Here is a 25,948-nt window from a genome sequence, read left to right on the forward strand (position 1 = left end):
CTACATATCATTTTCCTCAAGGAAAATCCTTAAGGAAAAATAACAGCTTAAACCATAAAAAAATCATGTAAATAACTTTAAAGAAATTAATCAAAAAACAAACCTCAGGAAAGTATATCTCTAGTTCAGCTTCTAAGCTTCAACACCTCCACTGCTATCACCATTATTGCTACAATTACCCGTACTCTTTCCTAAAAGAAAAACTATACATAACCTGTTATTTCAAACCAAAATGTAATTTCAATGGGATTGAAAAGAAATAATAAAGTTAATAACTAAAAAAATGTAACATTAATGGGATTTGAAAAGAAACAATATGTTAATAACTAAAATGTAAGACCAACGGGATTTGAAAAGAAACAATAAGTTAATAACTAAAAAAAGATGGGAAGTATAGGTGGCAATTTCCATCACTTGAGAACAGGTCTATTCTTGCAATTTTTAAGGCTGCCTCCCCAAGATCGTTATACAGTTATGAACTTTATCAAGAAATACAGGGTTTATTTTGGTTCGGGTAAAAACGGGTATGGGTTAACTAAAAAAGGGGTTATTTCGTTTTGGGTAAGAACGGGTTACAGTCGGACCAGGTTTCAGATCAAAACTGAGTTGTTGTTTTTTTTTTAAAGAATGACAACAACAACAAATCCATCTTTAGATTACCAACTTTCTTTAAAACTACACTTAAATGCCTTAATTTTTTTTTTAAAGAATGGCAACAACAACAAAATTCTTTTAGATGCATCCCAACTGTCTCAGACCTGCAGTTGCCTACACATAGATGTGTAGTTTAGATGTATAATTATATAGCTCAAGCAAAATACAAAAGTATTATTACTTATTAGCCATACAAATCACTAACCCCAACTTTAACACGTGTATTTTGTGCATATCTTGTGGAACAACCCTTTTAGCCTTTTCTAATATAGTCATATAAGAATTTGCAACCTCTTCTGGGTTGTCTGCAAATGCACTCTAACTTGGTTTCAACTACAACAAAGAACATCATTTGAAATATCAGAGATATCTTCCAACATAAAGTTAGAATGTAAATAATTGAAAGAAAATATTGACTGTGTAAAGCCTTAGGCAATCCAACATCGATAGAATGAAATTACCTCACCAACCCAATGATCCTTTTAATTTTGCTCATATAATCAGAATTTACGGATGGATAATCCAAAGAAGGATTTGTTGGAGTTCTTAGATGCTTCAAAACGGCCGTAAACAAATGAAAATGCCTAATGGGTCAATGAAAAGTGTTAACAGGTCAATGTGAAATCGATGAAAGAAAGTTAAAACGAATGCATCAAAGTTAAAACGAATGCATACCTTACAAATGAACATTCAACATCAAATCTATTAGAGGATTCTAAAAACCCTAACCGAAAACAAATGCATATTTAACATCAAATCGATGAAAGAAAGTTAAAACGAAGAGAGATAATTATACGAAAAACACACCTTTGAGATGAAGAAATCGACATACCTATATCAAGTGGGTAATCTGGAGGCTATCTACAGGGGTCGATATACATACCTTAATCATCATTGCCTGCTGGTATCTCATTTCTATCGCCACCAATCTACGGCTTACACGTCGTCACCAATCTACTCAGCTTACACATCTGCGAGACCACTTATCAAACCCTTAACCCTACTTAATTCAATTCAGTTCTATTCAATCCAAACACTATTCAAAGCTATTCACATAAACCCTAACCTTAATTAACTCAAATTAATTCAATTCAATTCAATCCAAACAATTTTCAAGACCATTTCTGTTATAAAACACCTAACCATCTGTTTATTACCAGATTTGAGATTTAGGATTTTCTGAAAATCACCATTGATCAGAAAGGATTGAAATCCCATGGCTTTGACTATCTAACATCCTCATCAACAAAACCTCTTCACAATAAAAACCCTAAAAGAATTGAATCAGTAGAGTTAGGGTACACCAGTGAACGAAATCCTTGCCAAGCATGTTAGGGTTCGTTCAAAAAAGAAACATTCGATTGAAATTCAGATGAATCAAAACACCTATGACTTACCATTTGATGACTGATGGAAAGAAGATAAAACATGGATGATGGCTCAACAATAAAATCGCCATAGATGCAATCAACAATAATGGAATAGAATAACCCTAAAATTGGAATCAGTATTTTCTAAAAATCAAGATGAGAGAGAAAGCGGTGGAAGATGAATGTGCATAATGCGCATGTATGGAAGATGAAATAAAAATGGAAAAAGAAGAGAGAGAGAGAGACGACGGTTTGAAAAACGTACGTGAGAAGGATTGAAGGAGCATAGAGGAAAAGACTTTGGCGCTCAAGAGACAATTCTCTGGCCTAAGAGGGTGTCCACCTCATCAAAATGAGTGGAAAAAAATAGGCCATGTAGCAAAGATGAATTATTTTAGTATAGTAGATAGATGGTTACGATTCGGTTTACAGTTTTTTTTATCGATATGAGATTTTAAAGGATATGGTAGTCGTTGTTGTTGATTTGCCTTTTCTTTTAAGATTTCTTCCAATTTAATCCTAAAGTTTCTAATATTCCCTTGGAAAATAGAGTAATTATGATAAACCATATTCTAAGCCAACTAATGTTGTCCTTATATTTATATAACAAAACCATTACTATTTGTCAATAATAATTTAATCAATTTTGTATTAAATTTGTAAACACTCCAAAATTATAATTGGATGTATATTATTTTAGGATTTTCAAATCTATACTATATAATAAAGTAAATCATATACGAGACACATGATATTTTATGGAGTAATCTAATTAATGTTTTAGACTTTTAATGTGATAAAATACAAAAATAATAACTTATAACAAAATAGTTTACGTTAATACTCTAACAATCTACAATATGTAATATGTTTTAATAAAGGGTTGAGTTCATTTCATAACTTTAATAAATGGTAGGTTCACAATGGTGTAAAACTAAAATGAGATATACCGGGCTAGGATTCGAGTTACAGGAACAATGGCCAAAACGCTTAAAAAATAACCAGTTTATTTATACATTCCATCTCTTTCTCATATTAAATATTTGATGCCACGTGTCAACTTCTAATAACCTATAAATTTTAAGAATTATCTGACATATTATTTAAAATTAATATTTTTTACAAACATTTAATTAACATGTGTAATACACAGGTCCCTAATCTAGTATTACATAAAACAATTTCTTTAATCCACAGCGTAACATTCTTGGGTCATAATCAAACACATTTGGGTTTTTTTTTTTTAGTTTTTCTATTATAATAATTTTATTAGTTCTACACTTAGGCATGGAGCTTATTTTTTTCCTATGTTTGATACAATGCATTGTTACTTCTTTTGTTTTCGAATTTACTTTTATTTTCTTTAATATCGATCCACCGCATCGTGCGGTTCACTCCCACTAGTTAAAATAATAATTACTAAGGAAAGAAATTAAACTAAAAGGATGTATAAATAATTAATTGTTTAATTTTCAAAAAAAAAAATAATTAATTGTTTAAGAATAAAAACAAAAGTCAAACTAAGTAACATGTTTAGATGATAGGAATTTGTAATTAAATAGATTAATGGGTGTACATGATGATTTAACCTGAATTAACAAACTTGTTGATTCATGAGGGCGCCGCTTCCTTGATCAGGTCTAAAAGAGCACGCTAACGGGTCTAAGGGGCAAAGTCTCTAACATGTGTGCATGATTGATGGAAAATTACATGCAAATTGATCTTCTGTTGGAACCGTAACTGATCATTCGTAGTAACTTTGATAAGCATTAGAGTGCAGGGCCCCTCCTTGGGCCTCCTTCTCAACATTAAAAAAACTGAAGTTTTTTGGCCTAATACGACGGGGTGAAGATTCAGGAGGGTTTATTTCCGCGGGAGTTTGTTGGAACCGTAACTGATCATTCGTAGTAACTTTGATAAGCATTAGAGTGGAGGGCCCCTCCTTGGGCCTCCTTCTCAACATTAAAAAAACTGAAGTTTTTTGGCCTACATGCGACGGGGTGAAGATTCAGGAGGGTTTATTAGACATCATTAGAGTGGAGGGCCCCTCCTTGGGCCTCCTTCTCAACATTAAAAAAACTGAAGTTTTTTGGCCTACATGCGACAGGGTGAAGATTCAGGAGGGTTTATTTCCGCGGGAGATTGGTAGGCCGGTGCATGGTGTGAAACTCTTGGGTGGTGCTGTCAGTAGAGATGGGCAGTTTATTAGTGGGTTGGCCCTCAAAAGAGCCAAATGTGCGGTTGAGCTGATGGGATGCCTCAAACGCCTTAAGGACCCTCAGAGCGAACTTCTTCTGCTTCGTTCGTGTATGGGGGTTGCTAAACTGCTGTTTGGGCTTAGAACGTGTCAGCCTTCTTATGTCGGGGAAGCCGTCTCTGTTTTTGACAAGGGGCTTCGGAATACGATCGAGGATATTGTTGTTTGTGGGGGTGCCTTTTTCGGGGACCTACGATGGAGGTTAGCTTCCCTCCCGACACGTTTTGGGGGGCTTGGGATTTGCTCAGCTGAGGATGCCTCTTCCTACGCATTTGTGGCTTCAAGGGCCCAATCTTGGGTTCTTCAAGACCACATCCTTCGCGAATGTGGGGGAGAGTTGTTGGACTCTGATTACAAGGGTGCGTTGGACAATCTGCATAGTTCTCTTCCCGATCTTGATCTTGGCGGTTTCTACATTAAAGACACCGCCCCCATTAAAGCTCAGAAAATTCTGGCGAATGCCTTATATGGCGAAATCGTCAAGACAGTTGAAGAGAAGTTTGCCTTTTCCCCTCGCCAGCGAGCCGTATTTGAGTGCTTGCGAGCCCCCCATGCTCAGGATTTCCTGTCTGTTGTTCCCATCGAAGGTTTAGGGCAATGTATGTCGGCTGTGGAATACCGGGCTATCCTCAAGTACCGTTTAATGATACCCCTTTTCCCGGATGATGACCCGTGTCCTGTATGTCGAAAGTGTTGCTTGGATTCTTTTGGGGAGCATGCAGTACATTGCAAAGAATTACCGGGCTTTAAGTATCGACATGATTTAGTTCGCGATGTGCTGTATGATGTCCTTAAGCGAGCAGGGATCTCGGCAAAAAAGGAAGCTCCGGTGAACTTCTTGACTGATCCATTAGAAGGGAGATCTACGCTACGGCCCGCTGACATTCTTGTTTTTGGATGGGAAGGAGGGAAACACGCGTGTGTCGATTTGACAGGTGAGTCCCCCCTCGTTGGGCTAAGGGACCACGGGTTTGTGACGGGACAGGCGATAACCAAGGCAGAAGCAGGCAAAGTAGCTAAACACGAAAAAGCTTGCATCGAGAATCAGCACGTGTTCGTCCCGTTCGCTTTCGATACATTCGACGCTCTCGCCCCTGACGCGGTGCGGTTCCTAAAGCGGGTTCAACAGGTGGTAAGCAGTAACACCGCACATGTTAAGGGGCAGAATTTTGTGTTTAGCAGGGTAGGGTTTGCTATCCAGAAAGGGGTAGCGGCGCAGCTTGTTGCTCGTCTAACTACCATTAGTTTGTAATCGTATTGGATATTCATATGAATTGTGTTAAAAAATAATAATTTTCTTAATTATGAATTAAGTAGCAAGTTGATCCACCGGTATGTGAGCGATATCAATTAAGAGCATCAACAACAACTACATGCGAGAAGAGTCTATCAACATAAAGTCTACACCAATATTAAGTGTGAATCATCAACAACTTGGGTGATCAATAGTAACTGAGTTACTAGTAACGATCAAATTATTACTAGTAACTGAGTTACCAATAAATATTTTTCTGCTAATAAAGTTACTATTGATGTAACTGACGGTTTAGCCTTTAACTCACATACTCTTTCACTAAGAGTTGTAACGTTTTAACAAAACATCGTGATGGTTCCGTATCCATATAAGGAACATCTTTGGTATGTTTACACACATTTTTTCCAGGTATAATTTTAAACAATAAAGCATACTTGCTCTTCTTTTCTCTTTCAGTTACTTATCCTATCATAGATTTGAACTGTACCACCAAAATACTTTAATCTGAACGTGATCACTACACAATTTAAAGATATATCTAGGGGTAGAAATCTTATTGGATCGACCTAAATTAGAAATCTTATTAGAAGAGAATCCTGGAGTGAGTGAACATGCTCGATACATAGAAGCGTTGCTATATGCGGTTTCAAGCACAAACTTTAATAAGTTAAGGAACTCGAACTCGAGCTTTATCAAGCTTGGTTTAGCTTGACTTGCTTACACACTAAGGAGACATAGCAACCTAACTTGGCTAGTTGGCTGACTAAACTCTTGCAATATACATCCCATTCCTTTATCCCTTATTGATTCTATTTTATGGCTTTTGATTATGTGTTCATTTGTAAAGTATTTAGATTTGATTTGGTTTTCAGACATGGGTTAAAGGTGGGTGACGATCCAGATGATGAAGAACAAGGTTGGGAAATGACAATGAAGAACAAGGTGGAGTTAATGGTGGTGGTTTATGGCAATGAAGAGAGGTGATGTTGTTAAGGGAGGTGATGAGAGTAGTTCAAAATAATAATAACAAATAAATGTTAAAAAGAAGGAAAATTGGTTTTTTATAAACCAATCTTTGCACCATTGGTAAATAATAATCCTAGCTATGTAATTGGTATACAATAATCTTACCTATCAACATGTTGGTACTCAATGAACTTCCGTTAATTTTTTTTAACTGAAGTTAGTTTTTAAGTTTTATTTATTACACAACAGTCCCTGTAGTTGTAATTTACTAGTTTTAACTATTTTCTAAAATTTAATTACATGGCCCTTGACGTTTTTTTTGTTTTACAAAATAGTTAAAACTAGTAAATTATAACTACATGGACTGTTTGTGTAATAAATAAAACTTAAAAACTAACTTCAGTTAAAAAAAATTAACGGAAGTTCATTGAGTACCAACATGTTGATAGGTAGGATTATTATATACCAATTACGTAGGTAGGATTATTATTTACCAATGGGGCAAAAGTTGGTTTATAAAAAACCAATTTTCCTAAAAAGAATAAATTTATATAAAATGTAGTATATGATCGAATCATAAAGTTAACTGAAAAAAAAAATAAAGAACAATAAAATTGATAGAATTATTTTTTTTACCTAAATTAGAAACATCCATTAATCGACATATACTTTTATTTACCCATAAACGACAAATCAAAAGTTGACATTTCCTTCCATGTTAAAAATCAAAATTGTAAGCAAAACCATGTGACAATCATTTCAAATGTGATCCACATATTCATTTTTGGGTTCGGTCATTTTTTGTAGATGCATATGGTATCCCCTACCTATTTTATTAATGTGCTTTTTTTATTTTTGGTATACTGTACTAGATGATTTGATGCCTCTATATTATTGCTTGTCACTATGCCTTTAGTTACTTAGAAAGTATAACAATAACTGCAAGTTAAATTATAAGTTGATTTTACATAATCTATCCACATATAAAAATTTCATATATTTGTCTAAAAAGCGCACAAAGCGATGAAAATGCACCGCATGTATTTGTGGTGGTTTACTAATTATAATTATGTTTTTTAAGCAAACTCGCTTTGTATAATTTTATATTTTATAATCTAACAAATTTAAAGAGGATGTACAGTAGCAATTCTTTTTCTCTTTAAAAATTTTCTTATAATGTTTACTTTAATTAGCATTACTGTTTTATACCTTTATATGAGTCTTAGGTTTAATTTAACCTATTTCTTTCTTTCTCTCTTCGCCCACGTCTCTGATTATCTTTTTAAATAATATACTGAACCTTCATATACTAACTCCTAATCCAAATAAAATTTATTCTCTCTAACCATTATTATCTATAAAGTTAAGTATAGAATGTTCACTCCACTAACGAAATGAGCAAACGTTAAAATTTAGTAATTTTATGTTTCTCTAACAACTTGCTTTCGTTATCTTAAAAAAACTAAATACATGGTTAGTTTTTTCTCAAATTTTGGATACAAAATTTAATCAAAACATAATTATATTCCAAATAAAACATTTTTTGTTAAAAACAAAACAAACTATGTAGTTTTTTTGTTTATCATAATGTCGTATATATGATAATTTGATATAAAAATGTGTTCACCACCTTTCTTACAAAACACCCCGCCGCGTAGCGCGGGTGTCTCCCCTAGTTGGTTTACAAATATAGGTTCATAAATTCAATAGCTTTATATTCAACAAAAACCATGTTTAACAGGATTATAATCTTAATAAATACTATATTGCTGAAATTTATTCAGTAGATGTTTTCCATCTTTTTATTCTTCACATTAAAGATACACATTTGAACAAAGATGTTACATATTCACAACAGGTCAAGAATCTGTATGCCATTGGTTACTTTTTCTTGCTGAAAATGGGGGTAAAGAATCCAAAGACAAAACAGTGAAAAGGATTTTTATGATTGTTGAAGTATTTGGTTAAGTTCTTTTGCAGTTTTCGCTGTCAACCCGCCCCGCCTACGTGGAAAAAAATGTGTCACTTTAGCATCGTTTTTTTTTTCGACGTGATTCATAAAAACAATTACCGCATAACATCTGGGAGATTCTTATGAATCTTTTGAAGCTGGATATGGCATTGATTGCAGCTTTCAAGTCTGTCATCAAGTTTATAGATATCATAAGTTGGTTAGTTGAAAAATACAGTTATATAAGAATAAAACAGACCTTTTATCGGCATGAAGATCAACACCTACAGCTGGAGGTGCCGAGATTGTTGAGTTAATCACGGGCCCGAAGACCGCTACAAGCTTTAGTAACATTTGCAATGACACATTTATATGCCTGCACACATTTGCAGATACGCGCTGATATTCTAGTACCGATATGCATTATGTTGAACACGCACAATGCAAGTGCTTTATATATCATATATTCATATATGTACCTCTCGATTTGGCTATCGAGTAAACCTGACAGCAAAGGCAGCAAACACGAGAAGAGGTCTAATGTTAAAGACTCGGTGTTGTCCAGCATAACGCTAATTACATCTGCTTGTACCTGTGGATATAGAAAAGATCATATTCAGATAATTAAATCTTTAAGAACACAAGTTATCAAAAACGAGCGAACAGTATGGTAAAATTCCACGAAGAATACACACAGCGTGATCCGGCAGTTTCTGCAAGGCGTTAATACCACCTAGTGTGTCGTTTCGATCCCAAAAATGCCGTAACACCTGAAGCTTTGTGAGACGAGATCGAAGTGTACTTAAAGATAAATCATGATCTAGCATCAAAACTTCAGCCAGATCATCATCGTTTTCATTTTTGGCAGTCAGATTTCTCCCTGTGGTTTGTGGATTATCCTCCTGCCCGTTGTCGAAAATATTAGCAGGAATTATTAAACTTAATTTATGATATGTATATGTATATGTATTCGTATGTTTATATGATAACTAGAACTCGGTACAAATGATAAGTCATGGTGGATATTATAAGCGGGTAATTTCAAACTGCCAATGACAGTTTTCCCGCTTGAATTAACCGCCAAGATTATCAAGTATATAAGGGGGTGCACCGGCAACATTAACCGGCACTAAGACTTTCAATTTCTTTCGATAATTGTCTGTCCATTTGATTCATTATTGTTTCGTACAAGAATATCAAGTATGTCCGCTGCAAACAGAAGTTCATATCATCAGAATGATGATGATGTTCTGATTGAACCATGTTCAACCCCAACAGAAAAAGTAAATCTAATTAATACTATTCTTGCTAAGAAACACATAGGTTCCATCTCAATGACAACATATATTCACACTAATCATATTAAGTATGAATGAAAATAGTTATGGAGTAAATGGCATCGTCATACCTTCGTTGCTTTAGATCGCCGTGAAACCAGCATCGACGATCTAGTTTTATCAGAAATTACACGTCGCGAAGCAACAGATTTTTTAATAGGAGATGCTTTAGATTTCTCGCGTACAGTATTTAGGGAATTCTTGGGTGTTCGTACCAATTCAGGTGCTTTTGTTTCGGTCATAGGTTGTACACATGACATAACAGCAGGAAGAGTTACTGGTATATTGATAGACTGTTGTTTAGTGGTGGTAGGTAAATTATTCTTGTTAGATAATATCTGAGAAGTTAAGTCAGGTTTATGACAGTCATTTGTATCTATCTTGTCTCTTTTCTCAAATTTTTCAACCAGACTGCGGGTCCTTCCACTCACAACCGCAACTGCGAAATGAGAAGGCGAAAATGAGCAAACAAACATTATGACCGACTTATTAGTTATTACTACTCAACAACACGTATAATGTTTAGATAGCTACCTCCGTTAACATATTTAACCGATTTGAACTCTTCGTTTGAATCAACTGACAAGTCCTCAGATGAATATCCTTCTTTCTTAGAACTCATAGGAGTCACAGCTGCAGCTTTATGTAAAAATAGTGAATTGCATTAACATAAAAATTATAAAAAAAAAAACAAATAAAAGGTCACTTTAATAATAACTTACTGTCTACATATATATTCTTGATATCCTTTGTGTCATCATCTAGAGATATAAAGGACCTTCTTTGAGTCTCGGATTTTGGTTGCACCTTATAAGGTTCAATTTCCTTCACAAACAGAAGAAAGTAGATTAGTTATCATATATTTTTTTGAGTAAAATCTCATTTTCGTCCCTGAGATTTGGCTACTTTTGCGGCTTTTGTCCAAAGGTTTGTTTTTCCGGATCTGGATTCAAAAGATTTGAAATCTTGCCATTTTAATCCGACGCGTTAACTCCATCCACTTTTTTACGTTAACTGAGGGGCATTTCCATCTTCTTAGACCTTTTTTATTAAAATAAAAACACTATAAGAAATAAAGACAAAAATACCCCTGACTTAACGTTAAAAAATGAATGGAGTTAACTAGTCGGATGAAAATGTGCAGATTTCAAACCTTTTGGATCCAAAAAGAGTCAAACCTCATGAATGAAAATGACATTTTACTTTTTATTTTTAATTTTAAGATGTTTCCTTTGAATCCACAAAATTTAAACTCAAGATGCTTACTGAAACATCTGTGGCCCAAATTCCTACAGAATTCTGAAAATACGAGCATCCTAAAAGCTTCCCATCATTAATACAGATGTCACCCAAATTTGACCATCCTAAGTCAACAGCATCATGACAAATTACAGGCTCCCATGAATACACCTTAAATTCAAAGGGCACGTACAAGCGACTAGTGAGACTTATTATTCTTCTTTGGCGTATCTAAATACACCCCCTATTTACTTGTTACACCCCACCCCTCCTTGTGAGAAGAGAGGGTGTCACAAGTAAATAGGGGGTGTATTTAGTAGCACCCACGCAACGCAGATCCTAAAACGATAGCGAGGAAATACACTAAAACCTTTAAACTACTGTCTAACCCACAAAAGAGTGTTCTTCCATCTGGATGAAACATAATCGACGGTACACCTGTCGACTCATCCCTAGTTGATCCAATCAACTCAAAGGTTTCCAAATCCCAAAATTTTACAGTTTTGTCTGATGAACCTGTTGCTAAAAGAAACTCGAGAGGATGAAAATCCATCGATTTAATGTGTCCTTGGTGAAATTTGAACTCATGCAAGAGCTTTCCGGCAGTTAAGTCCCATATCTATACAAACAAACGATGAAACAACAGAAATGTGATTAAATTGAATTTTTTGAGATGATGATATTGTAAAGTGGTTATTATTTACCTTTACTATATTATCAAGTCCCCCAGACACGACCCAACGACCGTCAGGGGTGAATTTGATTGTACTAATTGCGCGCTTATGACTCTTATATGTATGAATGCATCCTTTTTTTCTAATATCCCATATTTTCAGATTAGTATCCATGGAACCGGATGCGAAGAACTCACCGAAAGGATGGAATTCCATTGCAGTGCAATAGGACCGGTGTCCATCAAGTGTTCGAACCGCTGCACTTAACGAAACAGAATTAATATTAAACAAAAAACACCTCAAATTCAACTTCTAAAAGATGAAACAACTTACCCTTTGTCTCTTGAAGATCCCAGAGCTGGACCACACCAGAGGAAGCTCCAGCAGCCACTAGAAGTTCAGTTGAATCAAAAGCTACGGATTCTATAGGGCTCGTGTGGCCGCTTAGGCTCTGCACCGTATCAGAATGGAACCGAGAATAAGTGAAACTGAAAGCACTAAAAACATTATACTTTAGAAGCTTTTGTTTGTATGTTAGTTATCTTTTTGATTGGCAAATGACATACTTAGCTTAATACTACCAATTCGGGTTGGGTTTCTAACTGTTATTTAAGTCATATTTATTTGGTTGAAAGGGGATGAACAGTCAAAATCTATATCTCCTATCTAACAAATCTTGTAAGCCTAAAGCATTCGAAGATCAGGGGAAACTTAGAGTTCTAGAGCGAGAGTAAGAGATGGAAAAGAAAGCACCCATAAAGAGAGCTCCATAAGAGCCGAGTTGACCGGCGCACACTCGTAGTCAAATCTACCCAAACAAGGTCTACAAGGTGTCACGAATTGCTTTAAAATGTTTTCACCAAAACCTTGCGTCTACGAGTGAAAACGGAGTTTTCACACAAACAAAAAGATGAGCAAAAGTCAAGTTAAACAGGGCCATTGGCCTATACACTCAGCAGAGCCAGTGCCCTTGCAATCTCATCACTGTCCAGTAATCTAACAAGCTAGTGTTCTGTATTCACACTAGCTCTTTAATTGCCTTAAGCCCTTAAGTATTGATGTTTAGTGGTTAGTAAGGGTAATTTTAGGCACTTCAAACATCATTTTCCACCAATAGATAGTAGGTATAGACCCTTCAAAGTCATGTTCTTCATTATTCAGTACAACCTTGAAATGTTTCACAACACTACTTGTTATGCATATTCATTGCATCACCCTCAAGACTTCTCTAACCCCCTATGTGAGAAAGCCTACATCCAAAGACCTGTCATACAAACCATATGACATCGTAAAATGATCTCACGGGTCATATAACATGTTAAACCGGTACATCATATGAGCCATAATGTACTCATACGGCCCATATGAGTTGGTGTCATCAAATTATACCACCCGTATGATACGATACACCAACACAAAACTTGACTGACGTGACCACTAACAAAGTCATACATCCCATATAACAACTTCCACCCTATCATACACCTGTATCATATTTTCAAACAAAGAGTTACAAAATTTGGAAGCCGAATACTGACCGTTACAGGAGTCGGTTTCCCAATAGACCAAACATTGAGAATTTCATCATCACCTCCTGTAACAAAAAGTCTACCAGTCTTCTTTCCAATTCTAATGCAATTCACATTAGCAGAATGTGCCACGAACTCTTCTACGTTTAATTCAGTCAAGAAACAACAAAACAAACTTCAGATATAAATAACTAATCCACATTTACAAATTAATTCAGCTGACTGACTTCATCACCAAATAAATAAACAACAAACAATCAATAATATTCAAGTTTATTATAACAAGAATTAAGTAACAAAAGGATACGCAATTTATATCCGCGTTTCGCCATCAAACCAGAACTTATGAGTTACGTAAATGCGATTGAAGAGAAAATTTAGTATGTATGTATGTATGTATATACAAATATACAGTGATTTGTATGTATGTATGTATGTAGAGAATTGGAAGGAATCAGAGAGTTGTGCGCAAAATCCACCGAAAGAAGACAGGAATTTCACTTTTTTTCTTGGGAGCAGAGCCTATAGGTGGTAGGGTGTAGAGAGAGAGAATTTTGTAGAGAGAGAAAGTTGTTGGGGGGCATGATTGCGAGTTGAAACGGTTTCAATCTTTTTTTAATGTCAAAGAAATCGTTCAAATCAAAATCATTTGGTAACGTAAACAAACTTAAAATAACGAGTTAATTACCAGTGATTTGTCAAAAATCACTATCTCAGTCAATTAGTTTAAAAATTGCGATTTCAGTCCATGTGGTTTCACTTTCGTAACTATTTCAGTCCACCAACTTAACTCCATCCATTTATTCTGTTAACTTTAGGTGAAATGACCAAATTGCCCCTACGGTTTAATTAAAAAAAACGATAGTATCAGCTTTCGAACCTGTGACCTATGCATTGAAATGTGATTGTTAAACTAATAGGCCATGCATCAGGATTGTGGTTGAATTCAAATTGTTTTCCTTATAACATAGCCTAATCATTATCATTTTCACCAAACCTTCCTTCCATTTTTATCAATGGCAGCCACCACACCTTTCATCATCTCCACCACCATCCTCGTCACACAGCCACCACAGCGCAACCACCTCCGTCGCACACCACCATCTTCTCCGGCGATTCAATTCTGGCACCACCACCTCCGCCGCATAATTGAAACTGCAACAGTAATTCTGGCACCACCACCTCCGCCGCACAATTGAAGCTGCAACAGTAACCATTAACCACCACCATTCTCGTCACTCCGCCACCACACCACAACCACCTCCACCACACACCACCACACCTCCGCCACACGCCAAAACCTCAGCAGCAGAATGCTCCGCTTGTCTCAACGTCGTGCAGTAGTTCCGGCGAGTTGAAGCAGCTCCTCTGTGAGAGCTCTTGCAGCTGGTTTTTATACATCTCTGGGTGTGAAATTGATCGGAAATGAAGTGAAATTGGAAGGATTTAGTTCTGGTGAGTTTAATTAAGGGGTGTCATGGTAATGTTGTCACTGATTTTGATGAATAGGCTATGGTAATGAAAGGTGTGGTGGCTGCCATGGATAAAGATAAAGATGAAAGGTTTGGGGAAGATGATGATGAATCGGCTATGTTATAAGGAAAACAATTTGAATTCAATCACAATCTCGATACATGGCCTATTGGTTTAACAATCACATTTCAAAGCAAAGGTCACATGTTCAAAACTTGTGGCCAGCGTTTTTTTAATTAAATCATAGGGGCAATTTGGTCATTTCACCCAAAGTTTACAGAATAAATGAATGGAGTTAAGTTGGTGGACTGAAATGGCTACGAAAGTTAAACCACATGGACTGAAATCGCAATTTTTAAACTAATGGACTGAAATAGTGATTTTTGACAAATCACAGGGACGAAAACAATAATTAACTCTAAAACTAAGAGTAAATTCCCAAAATTATTCCTGAGCTTTGTGCAAGTTTGCCATTTTCATCTAAAATAATATTTTTGTACCATATGATACTTCATTTTTGAATTTTTTTGTCATTTTTATCCAAACATCTGACTTGTTTACCAAAATCGTCCCTGAGATTTGTGATTTTTTGTCATTTATCCAAATGTTTGATAGAAAAAATAAAGTAAATTAGACGTTTGGATGGAAATGGCAAAAAATTCCAAAAGTGAAAGACTATATTGTACAAAAAAGATTGTTTTGGATGAAAATAACAAACATGCCCAAACCTCAGGGACGATTTTGACAATTTACTTTAAAATTAATATCTGATATAGGAATGGGATCAAATACAAACACTTAAGTTTGTAAAAACCATAAGAACCAATACATAATTGACAAGTGTCCATCAATAAAAAATTAGTTTAGGGGTAATTTAGACTTTTTGACCACATTTATTTATAACTAATTAAAAATAATTACAAAAAATATAATCAGCACAACACTATATAATTAGCACAACATCATTAATCGTTCTTCATTATCAGCACATCGTCCTCGAATCGTTCTCCATTATCAACATAAACGACATTAGCACAACATCTTCAATCGTTCTCCATTATCAGCACACCAGATGTGCTGATTATATCTACTTTTGGTGTTTGTTTGTATTATTTTGTAATTAACACATAATCAGCACCTTATTAGCACAAATATAAAACACCTTTTGTTAACTTTTTTTAAAAAACACTTTTATAAATACAAAAAGGTATAGCAATATGGTACTCATATTAAAGATAAAAAAATACTTGATTTTATGGTATATATTTTTAAAAAAAATAATGAAGTATATAAAAGTTATTTTAGTTTAAAAAACCTTGGTGGAATTTGTATTTAATAGAAAATGGTCAAATGACTAGCAATTTTACAAAATTACCCCTAATTTGTTAGTAGTAATTTTTAATTATAAGAGTTTTATTTATAATCAATATCAACCGTTGATTTAAATTAACAATGGTTCAGATCTGTTCTTACGGTTCTTATAATTAGCACTGTTTGTACAGGATCTCAACCCTCTAATCTGGTTTATTTAAATGTTGTACTTTTGTTTGAAAGTATGGGTCAATGGTTTTGGGCGTGGCACACCTACATATTTATTAACATGATATAAGTGCACAAACCAACTCTCATTAATTTTTTATTTCTATCATGTTAGTAATTATTATCTCTTATTTGTATTATAAAGATTTATGTAAATAATAAATCAATGATAAACCAATGCGGTGGGTATAGACAAACCCTTTAAACACCTAAGTTTAAGAGGAGTATTGGATTCAAGTCTCACACAAAACACTGATTAAAAGAAATTTGTCATCTGACTCATTCATAAACAAACAAGTCAATGATAAAGTTGATTTAAGCACACACTAGATGCCACGTTTGTCCATACGGATGCACACCCTCCCCCTCCTCTCCATCAAAGCCATGACACTCATATGGAGAAGTAGACTTTTGTTGGGGACGCTCTAATATTATAAGATACATGGTAATTGCGCTATTGTGGTAACTAGACTTTAGTTGTGATGAGTCAGTGGTGACTATAGAGGAGAAAAGCAATTGTTACGAGTCATATGTGTAGTCCGATAATGGTTTGATAGTGACTTAAAAGTTCATGTTGCGATGATGTATCAAGAGAGGGAACATCGAGTGCGCGATAGTTATTATTGTTGTTGTTAACCATTCATATGATTTACAATTTTTAAATACAACAATTAATATTTTCTAAATACAATAAATAAAAAAACACAATAACAAAAGAAAATTACACAAGATAAATGATTAACAAGTATATACATATGTATGTTTACATAATTACATTACAAGGATATGTTTGTCCGAAATTGGCCAGAAGGGTCAAGAAGTCCATTTCTTCTAATTACAACTTACAAGTTAGGTTCTTACTTTAGTCAAGAAGGAAAAATAACTTTTTCTTAAAGTGATTATTTTTATTCTAATCACAAGTTAGGTTCTTAGTTTAGTCAAGAAGGAAAAAAACTTTTTCTTAAAGTGATTATTTTTATAATTTAGATTATTAAACACATTTCGGAGGAGCATATTTGTTAGTTGGTGGTGGCATGGCGTTGTCCTTTTTAGTGACCGTTGATAAATCACTATCTAAGTAAAAAAGACATTAAAAACTAAAAACCATCTCTAACATTAGTATTATATGAAACCAACCCCCTAGATTTCATTGTTATGATATCAGTTGTAAAACTATCGCAATGAAACACCCGTATGCAAACTTACGAAAGTAGACCTCCATCGGAAAAACACTTACGCAAATCTATGGTGGCAAATATAGGTTTTACCTCATTACGTGGACCAATGTGGCAACACTATGGTGATAAATATAAGTTGTACCTCATTAAGTGGACCAATGTGCAAAACCATTCAACTTTAATTTGTATACATAGAAGTGTGCTAGAGTATGTTTTTTTTTTAACATGTTTACACTATTTTAGTGAGAGAGAAAAAAACAGTGATAACGTTATACATGTTTTAATGTGTCTCACACATAATATGGTCGTTTTATGCTTTGCCTATTTCATATATAAAAAGTAAAGTTAATTACAATTTCGCTGTTTTTATTTGGTTGTTTATATTATAAGATAAAAAATGATACGCAAGTCAAAACTTTTATCAAATCACCTGGGTCACAAGTTAAAACTTGTTTTGAGCTATATATGAACAAAATATCAAACATGTCAAACTTAAATTTATATGATTTCAACTCAAATTCTTATCAATTGTACGTATGGAGTCCTATGTATTTGTTAGCTTTCTAAATGACCTATAAACCTACTTATAAATCTATATATTTGTTCATACCCTTAACCTAATTGGTAAATATATAGCATTTTGATAACCATAGGGCACATGCACTTTCATGGCCGGCCCTGAAGGTGGGCAGGGAGGACTACCAGCCAGGGCTCGATATTTCGAAGGGCACGTTATTTTTTAAAAAACTCCGATATGTATATGTATAATTAAATAAATTACCTATATACCCGTACAAACACCAACATAGGCCCACTTACAAAATTACTTTTATGGTTTAGATTAGTTATTAGCTCATTGGTTTAGACATTTAGTGAGCCTAATACCCAATTTCATTAAGGCATAGGGGTACGTTTTTTCGAGTTCGAACAGGGTACATGAATTCTGAGGGCCGGCCCTGTGCACTTTGTTATCTATTTGTTTGCCTCACCTCACATAGTTTTTATTCAAATTTATCTCTTTTATAGTTTTGATAGTTATTGTTGAAGCTAAACTATAAAGTATAAACTTCACTTAAAATAATAATAATACTATCATTAATTAGTTAATATATGCATAGTTGTGGTTGACCATATACATACGTATATGTTGTGGTTGGCCATATACATTATACGTTAGTTGTTTAAAATATAATTTTATTTTAGAAATGGATCATGAGGAGCACACCGAACCTTATTGCTTGTTCCACGCATACCGACCATCCTATTTTATTCATTTTAACCAAATCTCGGAATCTCACTTAAACTCTCCCCTGTGGCCCATTACAAAGTCTTGATATATCATTGGATAACAACGTTAATCATTTTGCTTATCTTATTTAAGCGTGTTTGATGATGACCAATTATATGAGACTACATTTTTTAAAATTAATTGTCATAGTTAGTCAATTAGGGTGGTAGGGGCGTTCAGACGGAGTGGTTGAGGATAGTGGGTACCTTCCGGTACACCGTCGCCAATACTCGGGATAGTGGTTTGAGGGTTGTAGTCACCAGATAGGGTGTAAGAGCATTCATATCCCTCCCATCAAATTTCTGTGACGGTGATTTTTATATTATAAAAAGTGGTTGTGAGTGTAGGAGATAGAAAAATGTTACAGTTTATATGTATATTTGAGGGGGACATTGTTCACTCTCTGTAATTTTTTAATATATTTTGAGAGTCGTTGTGAGTGGAGGTGAAAGAAAATGTAATGATAAAAGTGTAAAAAATATTATTTAATTAAAATAACAGTCTAAGTTATTCAAAAATTAAAATTCTACACCATTGTTCACCGTGTGAATCAAACTTTCGACCTCTTGAGATGAGATACCATTTTACATACCTGAATACAATGCGAATCAACACCTTGGTAGGTTTTCCAAGTAATCTACTTAAATCATAGATACGAATCTTAGTGAAGCAATGAACTTTATCCTGTTTATGACTAGGGTTACAATACTCAGGAAAAAAGTATTTGGCCCAGAGTTGCTTTTGACTTGTGGCTGTAGACAGAACCAAGGCTTTTGATGCTTTATCTATTGTGTTTTAAGATCATTCTTTAAGTGAGAGTGATCCTAGATGATGAATTGCTTAGTGGTGCACAAAAAAACCCGACTCCAAAAAAAACCCGCACTCATGTTTTTTAAAAACCGGGTATTGTAAATCCGACATGGTCCGGGTATGGTATATAATACACATACCCAGGTTTTTTGCATACCCGGACTAGGATTTCAAATACCCACACCTAGTTTTCCAATATCCGGTTATGATGCACTTTTATAATATGTAATCTTCTAATATTTCTAAGTTTCTAATATATATGAAGTTTTACGTTATTAATTTTAAAGTTTCAATATAAAAAAGGAGTGGAAAACAATAAAAAAAAGAAAAAAAAAACACATAACTGCGTAATCTAGTATTCCTATACCTGCACCGGGTTTTTCAATACCCGAACAAGGTATTACAATAATCGAACCCGAAAATAGGGTTTTTTTTTTATCCGGGTATTGAAAACCCGGCCCAGTACACCTGGTATGGTTTTCCTGACCAATACCCGGACCCGAACCCAAACCAGGCATTGACAATACCCAAAAAATATATACCAGGTAATACCGGTGCCTGGGTATATATCCGAACTCAGGTATTCAAAAAACCCGATCATGTGCACCTCTAGAATTGCTCCTAGAAAAGTCCCAAGCAGGCTTCAGGCCCCCGCTGTTGTTGGACTCTCATTAAGGTTGGGCCTATTGGGCCATTCAGGGTGGAGATAAATCGTTACTATTTAAGACCTTAACCAATTCTTCTCACTTCCCAAGTTCCCAGTCCCCCCACATTGAACTAAGTTTGTTTTTTTTTTTTTAATTATTTATAGTATTTAGATTAAACATTCATTTTTAATGAAACAAAAAACACTAATCATTTATATAAGATAAAAACATTTAGTTAGATTTGTCACCAAAAGCAGTTTGTCTTTATCCATTTTGTCTATCTACATAACCCAACAAAGTTCCACTTGTGAAACACAACAAGCAAGTGATAACAAGAAAAAAGAGCTCAATAAAAAGCAACTTAAGCCATCCATGTCATACAAAGTTTTTTCAATCCGTGAGAATTCCACATTGACACCTCTTTAATGACAATGTGCATATCCCTTTGCTTTTTTTTTTTTTTTTTTTTGATAAAGAGGCAAAATTTTTCAATAAAAAAGATCAAGGCAGAGGCTCAAATACATAACAGTACACAAAACGAAGAAAAAGAAAAACAAAGAACAAGCGCAATTACAATGGAAAGTCTGAAAATTTGAAACCCCTCCATTTCTCTCAGCTAATAACCAAGTGTCCGGCCCGAGATTTTATCCATAGAAAAGAGCATGCCTTTATGTCCCCTATCGTTCTCGGCAATTGAGGAGGTTTGAGTTTGAAGATGAAATCGTTTCTTGTTCTCCAGATGTTCCAGCACGTTGCAGCCAGAATTACATGAATTGCTCTTTTTAGTTCTTTATGTGTACTGTAGGATGAGATATATTCCAGCATTTGAATGAAACTTAGCATGAAACGGGGCATCGGTATTTTGATCCATTGGAAAATGATGGTCCAAATCTGCTGGGCAAAGTCACAAGTGATTAGAAGGTGGTCTATTGATTCCGAATCACCGTTGCAAAAAACACATTCAGCTGAAGGAAGCGGAATTCTCCGCACGAGTAATGCCTCTCTGGTAGGAACACGGTCTAAAACAATTCTCCAGAGAAAGCAATTGACCTTGTTTTGGAATCCAATGTAACCATACGAGTGCTTTTGTCTCTGGAATGGAAGTTATGTGATCCAGTTCAGCTCTTAACGTTTTTACCTTCTATATCTCGCTAGTTGTATCCGTTTTCCATAGCCAGAGATCCAGCCCAGGAGCTAATATTACGGATTGCAAAAGTGTGACGCAGGCAGCCCATTCTTCTTGTTGAGTTTTGAGAGTCAGCCCATTTGAACTTCCCCATATCCATTCAGTTCCTGCATTTGTGATTTTGTACCGTTGTTGGACCATACATCTTTTATCTAAAGACTGGGAAACATTTCGCGTAGAGAGCTATTACCAACCCAAACATCCAGCCAAAACAGAGTTTTATCGCCCCTACCCATTTTCGGTGTCATTCTTCCTTTGGCGTCTAGAACCGGGTTTTGTGAAATTCTACCCATGTTAATGATAGACTTCCATACACCACCGATTGTGCTTTTTAATGGGATACTGGAATGCCACCTGTCTTCGCCATGTATAGCTGTGATTATTTTTGCCCATAAAACCGAAAATTCATTTTTATACCTCATTCTCCATTTGACCATTAAGGCTTTGTTTGCGGATGCAAGACTACCAATGCCTAAACCTCCGTTCTCCTTAGGAGCCACCACCTTAAACCAAGGAACCCAACTGATTTTATTTTTTTCCAAGCATCCCCCCATAAAAATTTCCTGCGTATCCGTTCCAAGTGTTTGATAACTTGAGACGGTGCATTGAATAGTTTAGAGGTAATAGGTGGGAAGATTTCCAAGGACCGCTTCAATGAGAGTTACCCTCCCACCAAAAGATAGCGTACGCGCCTTCTATAGGGTGAGTTTTTTTCGAACTTTTCTATTACCGGTTTCCAATTCTTTACCAATCCCATATTTGCACCAACCGGGAGTCCAAGGTAGTTGAACGGAAAAGACCCCGGTGTACAAAGAAGAATGGAGGCCATGTTGGTAATATCTTCATTTGAGACAATATGTTGTTGCATATCCCTTTGCTACCCCATATATAATGGAGTTAGAAGACGGCTTACGGTTAATCGTCTGATTTTCGATTTTATGATCTGGCTTTTATGCATGTGTTAACAATATGTTGTTGCATGTGTTTTTTTTATGTTAATCTGGGTCTTTTTACTGAACATTTGATATTAGGGTTTCGTTGTCGAACATCTGATGTTGTTATTTGACATTGGTTATGGTTTACAAGTGTTTTGACGGTTTGGATGAGACCTTTAGAGTTTTCTAAACATTTGTAAAGGTATAATGATAATGTTTGATGGATATCTTTTATTGTTTTACAGTTGTGGTTAGTCTTATTGACGCTTGTTTGTTTGTTTGTTTTGTCTATGAAGATGACTTATGGCTCAGCGGAGACCGTTCGCTATGATGTTGCTTTGAGATTAGCTTGGTAACTTATGTTGCAGCCGTCTATTGCTTATGACCTTTGTTTTGTGTCTTTTTTTTTGTTAATTATGGCTATTTGGGTTTTGTTGTTGTTGGCTAATGTACAACTATTTTTGCTCGGGTGGTTCAAAACAATTTATTATGTGGCTTTGACCTTGCCTTAGTAAGTTAATCTCTAGACGATTGTTGCTTAAACGATCTTTTGTTTGCCTGTTTGTTTTAAGGGCTGTGAAGGTGTTAGGATAATATTCATCTGAGAAACTCTTCATGTGAGATGTTGGTTGAAATTATAATGTGGCGGGATTCTGTACAAACACCAAGGTGTTGTTTGGCTGACACATCTAAGAAACTATTTGCATAAAGTGTTGGTTGAATTTACAAGGTGTTTGTTAAAGATGAGGGGTATGGTTATAAATTTACTTTTGCATACGAATGCGGTTTGTGGTACAAAGTGAAGGGTACAAACCTAAGACGTACACTATAGCCCTATTGCATAAATTAAAATAATGGTTTTGGCTTGAGCAAGATGCAAAAGTAGCTAAGTTATTCTCTTCCTTTGATTGTTTTTACTACGTATTCCTTCTCTTATCCAAGGGCTATGATTATAAATTCGGACGTGTATACATAGGTTTGGAAAGAAATGAAAATTTCATTGCGTTGCTAACCGTGGTTATGTCGTTTATTTGCCTTTCACATTGTTTTCGTTAACTATACATCCGACCAGGTGATGCGATTTTGTATAAGTGTACATGACCCTTACGTCAACATGCATGCCAAGAAATGCCTATGTAAATTGTTTACATATCTGAGCCCCATATATACTAACCCGTGAATGTTGTGTTGTTACTTGTTATACCTCACGTACCAGTGCTTTAGTGTGCAACTTATGATTGTTTGCTACGTTTTGTTTGTTATACTTTGTTAACTTAAAGTGACGTGTCCAGCCATGTTTCTTTTCTTGCGATTTTGGTCCTCGTACTAAGCAGGCATGCATTCTTGCTTTCCATATCGGCTCCTGGTTTTAACTACAACGATTTTAGTAGTCGTTTTCAACAAATGCATCATTCAAACGACTATTACATCTTCTTGATTGCATGTACGCATTTCAGATAACCTTAATTATGTTGCTTTCTTTGTTTCTTACTTTGGTGGATAATGTCGTTAGATGGACGATTTGATTCTGATATTCAGGGCTACGAGATATTTCATTTTTTAATGCTCAAGATTATACTTTTATGATTCTATGTTTGTTTGTTTCTTGGTTTAACGCTTTGAATTGGATTGTGTGGATTAACATTATTGTTTTTCTTACTTTGTCTTTTGTTTAAAGAGAAAAGTTGAAAGCTTCGGAGTGAAGGCAAAACCCATAAAGAGCAGCCCTTAAATAACCACTAATGAAAACCAACTTTTGATGTTTGTTATGGATATTTGGGTTTGCAAACCTTTGTTTTATGGCTCTTTTGATGTTGGTTGTTGGCTGATGCACTCCTCGCTGACCCTTCATTATGGCTATTTGGGTGTGCAATGTTATTTGCATGCTCTTTGTTGGTCTTATCCTGTTGTTGTTACCTGATGCACCACTCGATTAGCCTACCTGGTTGAAAACAATTTTCTTCTAAATGACATTGTTGTCATGTTGTTTAGGATTTGGCTTGGTATTATGTGTTGCTGCCATCCTACACTTTTAAGGTACATTGATTAAATGTTTTCTTCACAAAGTTTAACTTCTTGGGACAAGTGATGGATGTCGACTTGATGAAGATGTCATGTTGGCGTTGCAGGGTTGAAGGATGGCAGTTGATTACTTGCAACCTTCCTTAAGGTCATGATGGTATCTTTATTTATACTCAGATCTTGTAAGAAGTAGATCTTACTCACATGCGTGAGGTATAAACCACATAAACACAAGTATGTTGCAAATTAGTCAGTGTTGCCATGAGACAATAATTGGCTATTTTGAGAATAGTAATAAGGTCGTACGGGATTTATCGTACGTTGGTTTTCCTTATAAGCTATGATGAGTCAATGTATCTAATTGAGAAGTTGATGAGGATGTTTTATTAGCATGGCAAGGTTCAAGGATGGTAGTTCATTGCTTGCAACCTTCCTTGTAACCATGATGGTATTGTTATTTTGTTTACTATGAGCCTTTCAGAAGTAGATTTTCATAACGTATACAGTGTTAAAATGAGGTGTGGGCATAAGAAGATTACTTTCAATAAAATTTTATTTCACTTCTTAATACTCTGATTTACTGGAATTTACAACTAAGGGTTTAATCATTTAACCTTACTTCAATTAGTTTTAAATCAGACTAAGTCTTATTTAAAGAAGAAAGAAGGTCGTGGTAAAAAAAATAGACCGAAGGCGCAGGAAAAATGGGTTCCAAAAAGAGACCGATCGGCCATGCTAGTTGGAGAGCCAACCGCTTAACGCATACGAGATAATCAGTTGTATCACTAAGATATATTGGCATAGATTGGGCGCGTTAGGTTTAGTTGTGTAATTTAAGGGAAAAAATGACGTTGTATCTTTTTTAAAAGTGTTTGTAATAACATATTGACTTTAAATGTGTTGTGTTCTATTATAGCTATTATAATGACAATTTGACTTTAAATACGTTTCGTTTAAAAATTGTCATTGTTTGTACCAAACTCTACTGTATTGTAACGGGTACTAATTCTAGTTAAATATATATTTTCATCACTAGAGAAATGTTTGAATCATCTAAAAACATGTAAAGTTTGTGATTATAAATATCAAATAAGGGGTTGTTTGTTTAGCTCTTAATGAGGCTCTTAATGGTTCAGACCTCTTACTGGTTCAACACTTAATGGTTCAGACTGTTTGTTTCGCAAGCAGATGTCTGAATGATTCAGACATTTGCCTCTGAATGGTTAAGCATTATACGAAGTTTGAATGGTTAAGATCTCTTATCTGAATTGGTCAGACACTTGCCTCTGAACAGTTAAGAATTATACTGGCTCTTGTTCAGACCTATTACTGGTTCAACAATTAATGGTTCAGATCTCTTACTGGTTCATCACTTACCCATTCAGAAGTTGCCAAACAACCCCTAAGTCAAAATATAAATAACATCATCAAATATATTTCACAATAAAAATTCATGTTTCACTAAAATGAAGTATTACTAACTTACTAGACAAGGATTAACGGAAAATAAAAATAAAATATTCTTCGAGTAATCGAGTCATGTATCACCTAATATATAATATGTATCTAACCCGTTTTTTTTATCAATCTCATACCCAAATAACCGTTCTTATTACCATTATAGGGGTCCTAATAATA

At 35.0% G+C, this 25,948-nt stretch overlaps 1 protein-coding gene and 1 long non-coding RNA gene across 6 annotated transcripts; both read right to left on the reverse strand.

The window, feature by feature from the left end:
- Nucleotides 1-6: 6 nt before the first annotated feature.
- On the reverse strand, nucleotides 7-2,316 carry LOC110916073. Of its 4 annotated transcripts, none has more exons than XR_004883866.1 (5): nucleotides 2,052-2,315; nucleotides 1,330-1,924; nucleotides 1,116-1,238; nucleotides 860-987; nucleotides 7-214 (listed from the first exon to the last, which is right to left on the reverse strand). It is a non-coding gene; the product is annotated as an uncharacterized LOC110916073 (long non-coding RNA). The 4 variants fall into 4 exon arrangements; XR_004883868.1 differs by having other exon boundaries at nucleotides 1,116-1,625; nucleotides 1,845-1,924; nucleotides 2,052-2,314; XR_004883867.1 differs by having other exon boundaries at nucleotides 1,116-1,625; nucleotides 1,812-1,924; nucleotides 2,052-2,314.
- Nucleotides 2,317-8,248: 5,932 nt separating this feature from the next.
- Nucleotides 8,249-13,819, reverse strand: LOC110916605 (katanin p80 WD40 repeat-containing subunit B1 homolog). Of its 2 annotated transcripts, none has more exons than XM_035985276.1 (14): nucleotides 13,540-13,819; nucleotides 13,242-13,372; nucleotides 12,037-12,154; nucleotides 11,734-11,960; nucleotides 11,400-11,648; nucleotides 11,057-11,200; nucleotides 10,513-10,615; nucleotides 10,325-10,423; nucleotides 9,862-10,229; nucleotides 9,149-9,355; nucleotides 8,933-9,045; nucleotides 8,713-8,829; nucleotides 8,574-8,642; nucleotides 8,249-8,505 (listed from the first exon to the last, which is right to left on the reverse strand). In XM_035985276.1, the coding sequence occupies exons 1-14, from the start codon at nucleotides 13,562-13,564 to the stop codon at nucleotides 8,445-8,447; spliced, it is 2,031 nt and encodes a 676-aa protein (XP_035841169.1). In that variant the 5' UTR covers nucleotides 13,565-13,819; the 3' UTR covers nucleotides 8,249-8,444. The 2 variants fall into 2 exon arrangements, with proteins under 2 accessions (XP_035841169.1, XP_022017004.1); XM_022161312.2 differs by having other exon boundaries at nucleotides 10,325-10,429.
- Between the last annotated feature and the right edge of the window lie 12,129 nt (nucleotides 13,820-25,948).

The sequence above is a fragment of the Helianthus annuus genome, chromosome 16 (assembly GCF_002127325.2).
Source record: "Helianthus annuus cultivar XRQ/B chromosome 16, HanXRQr2.0-SUNRISE, whole genome shotgun sequence".
Taxonomy (NCBI): Eukaryota; Viridiplantae; Streptophyta; class Magnoliopsida; order Asterales; family Asteraceae; genus Helianthus; species Helianthus annuus.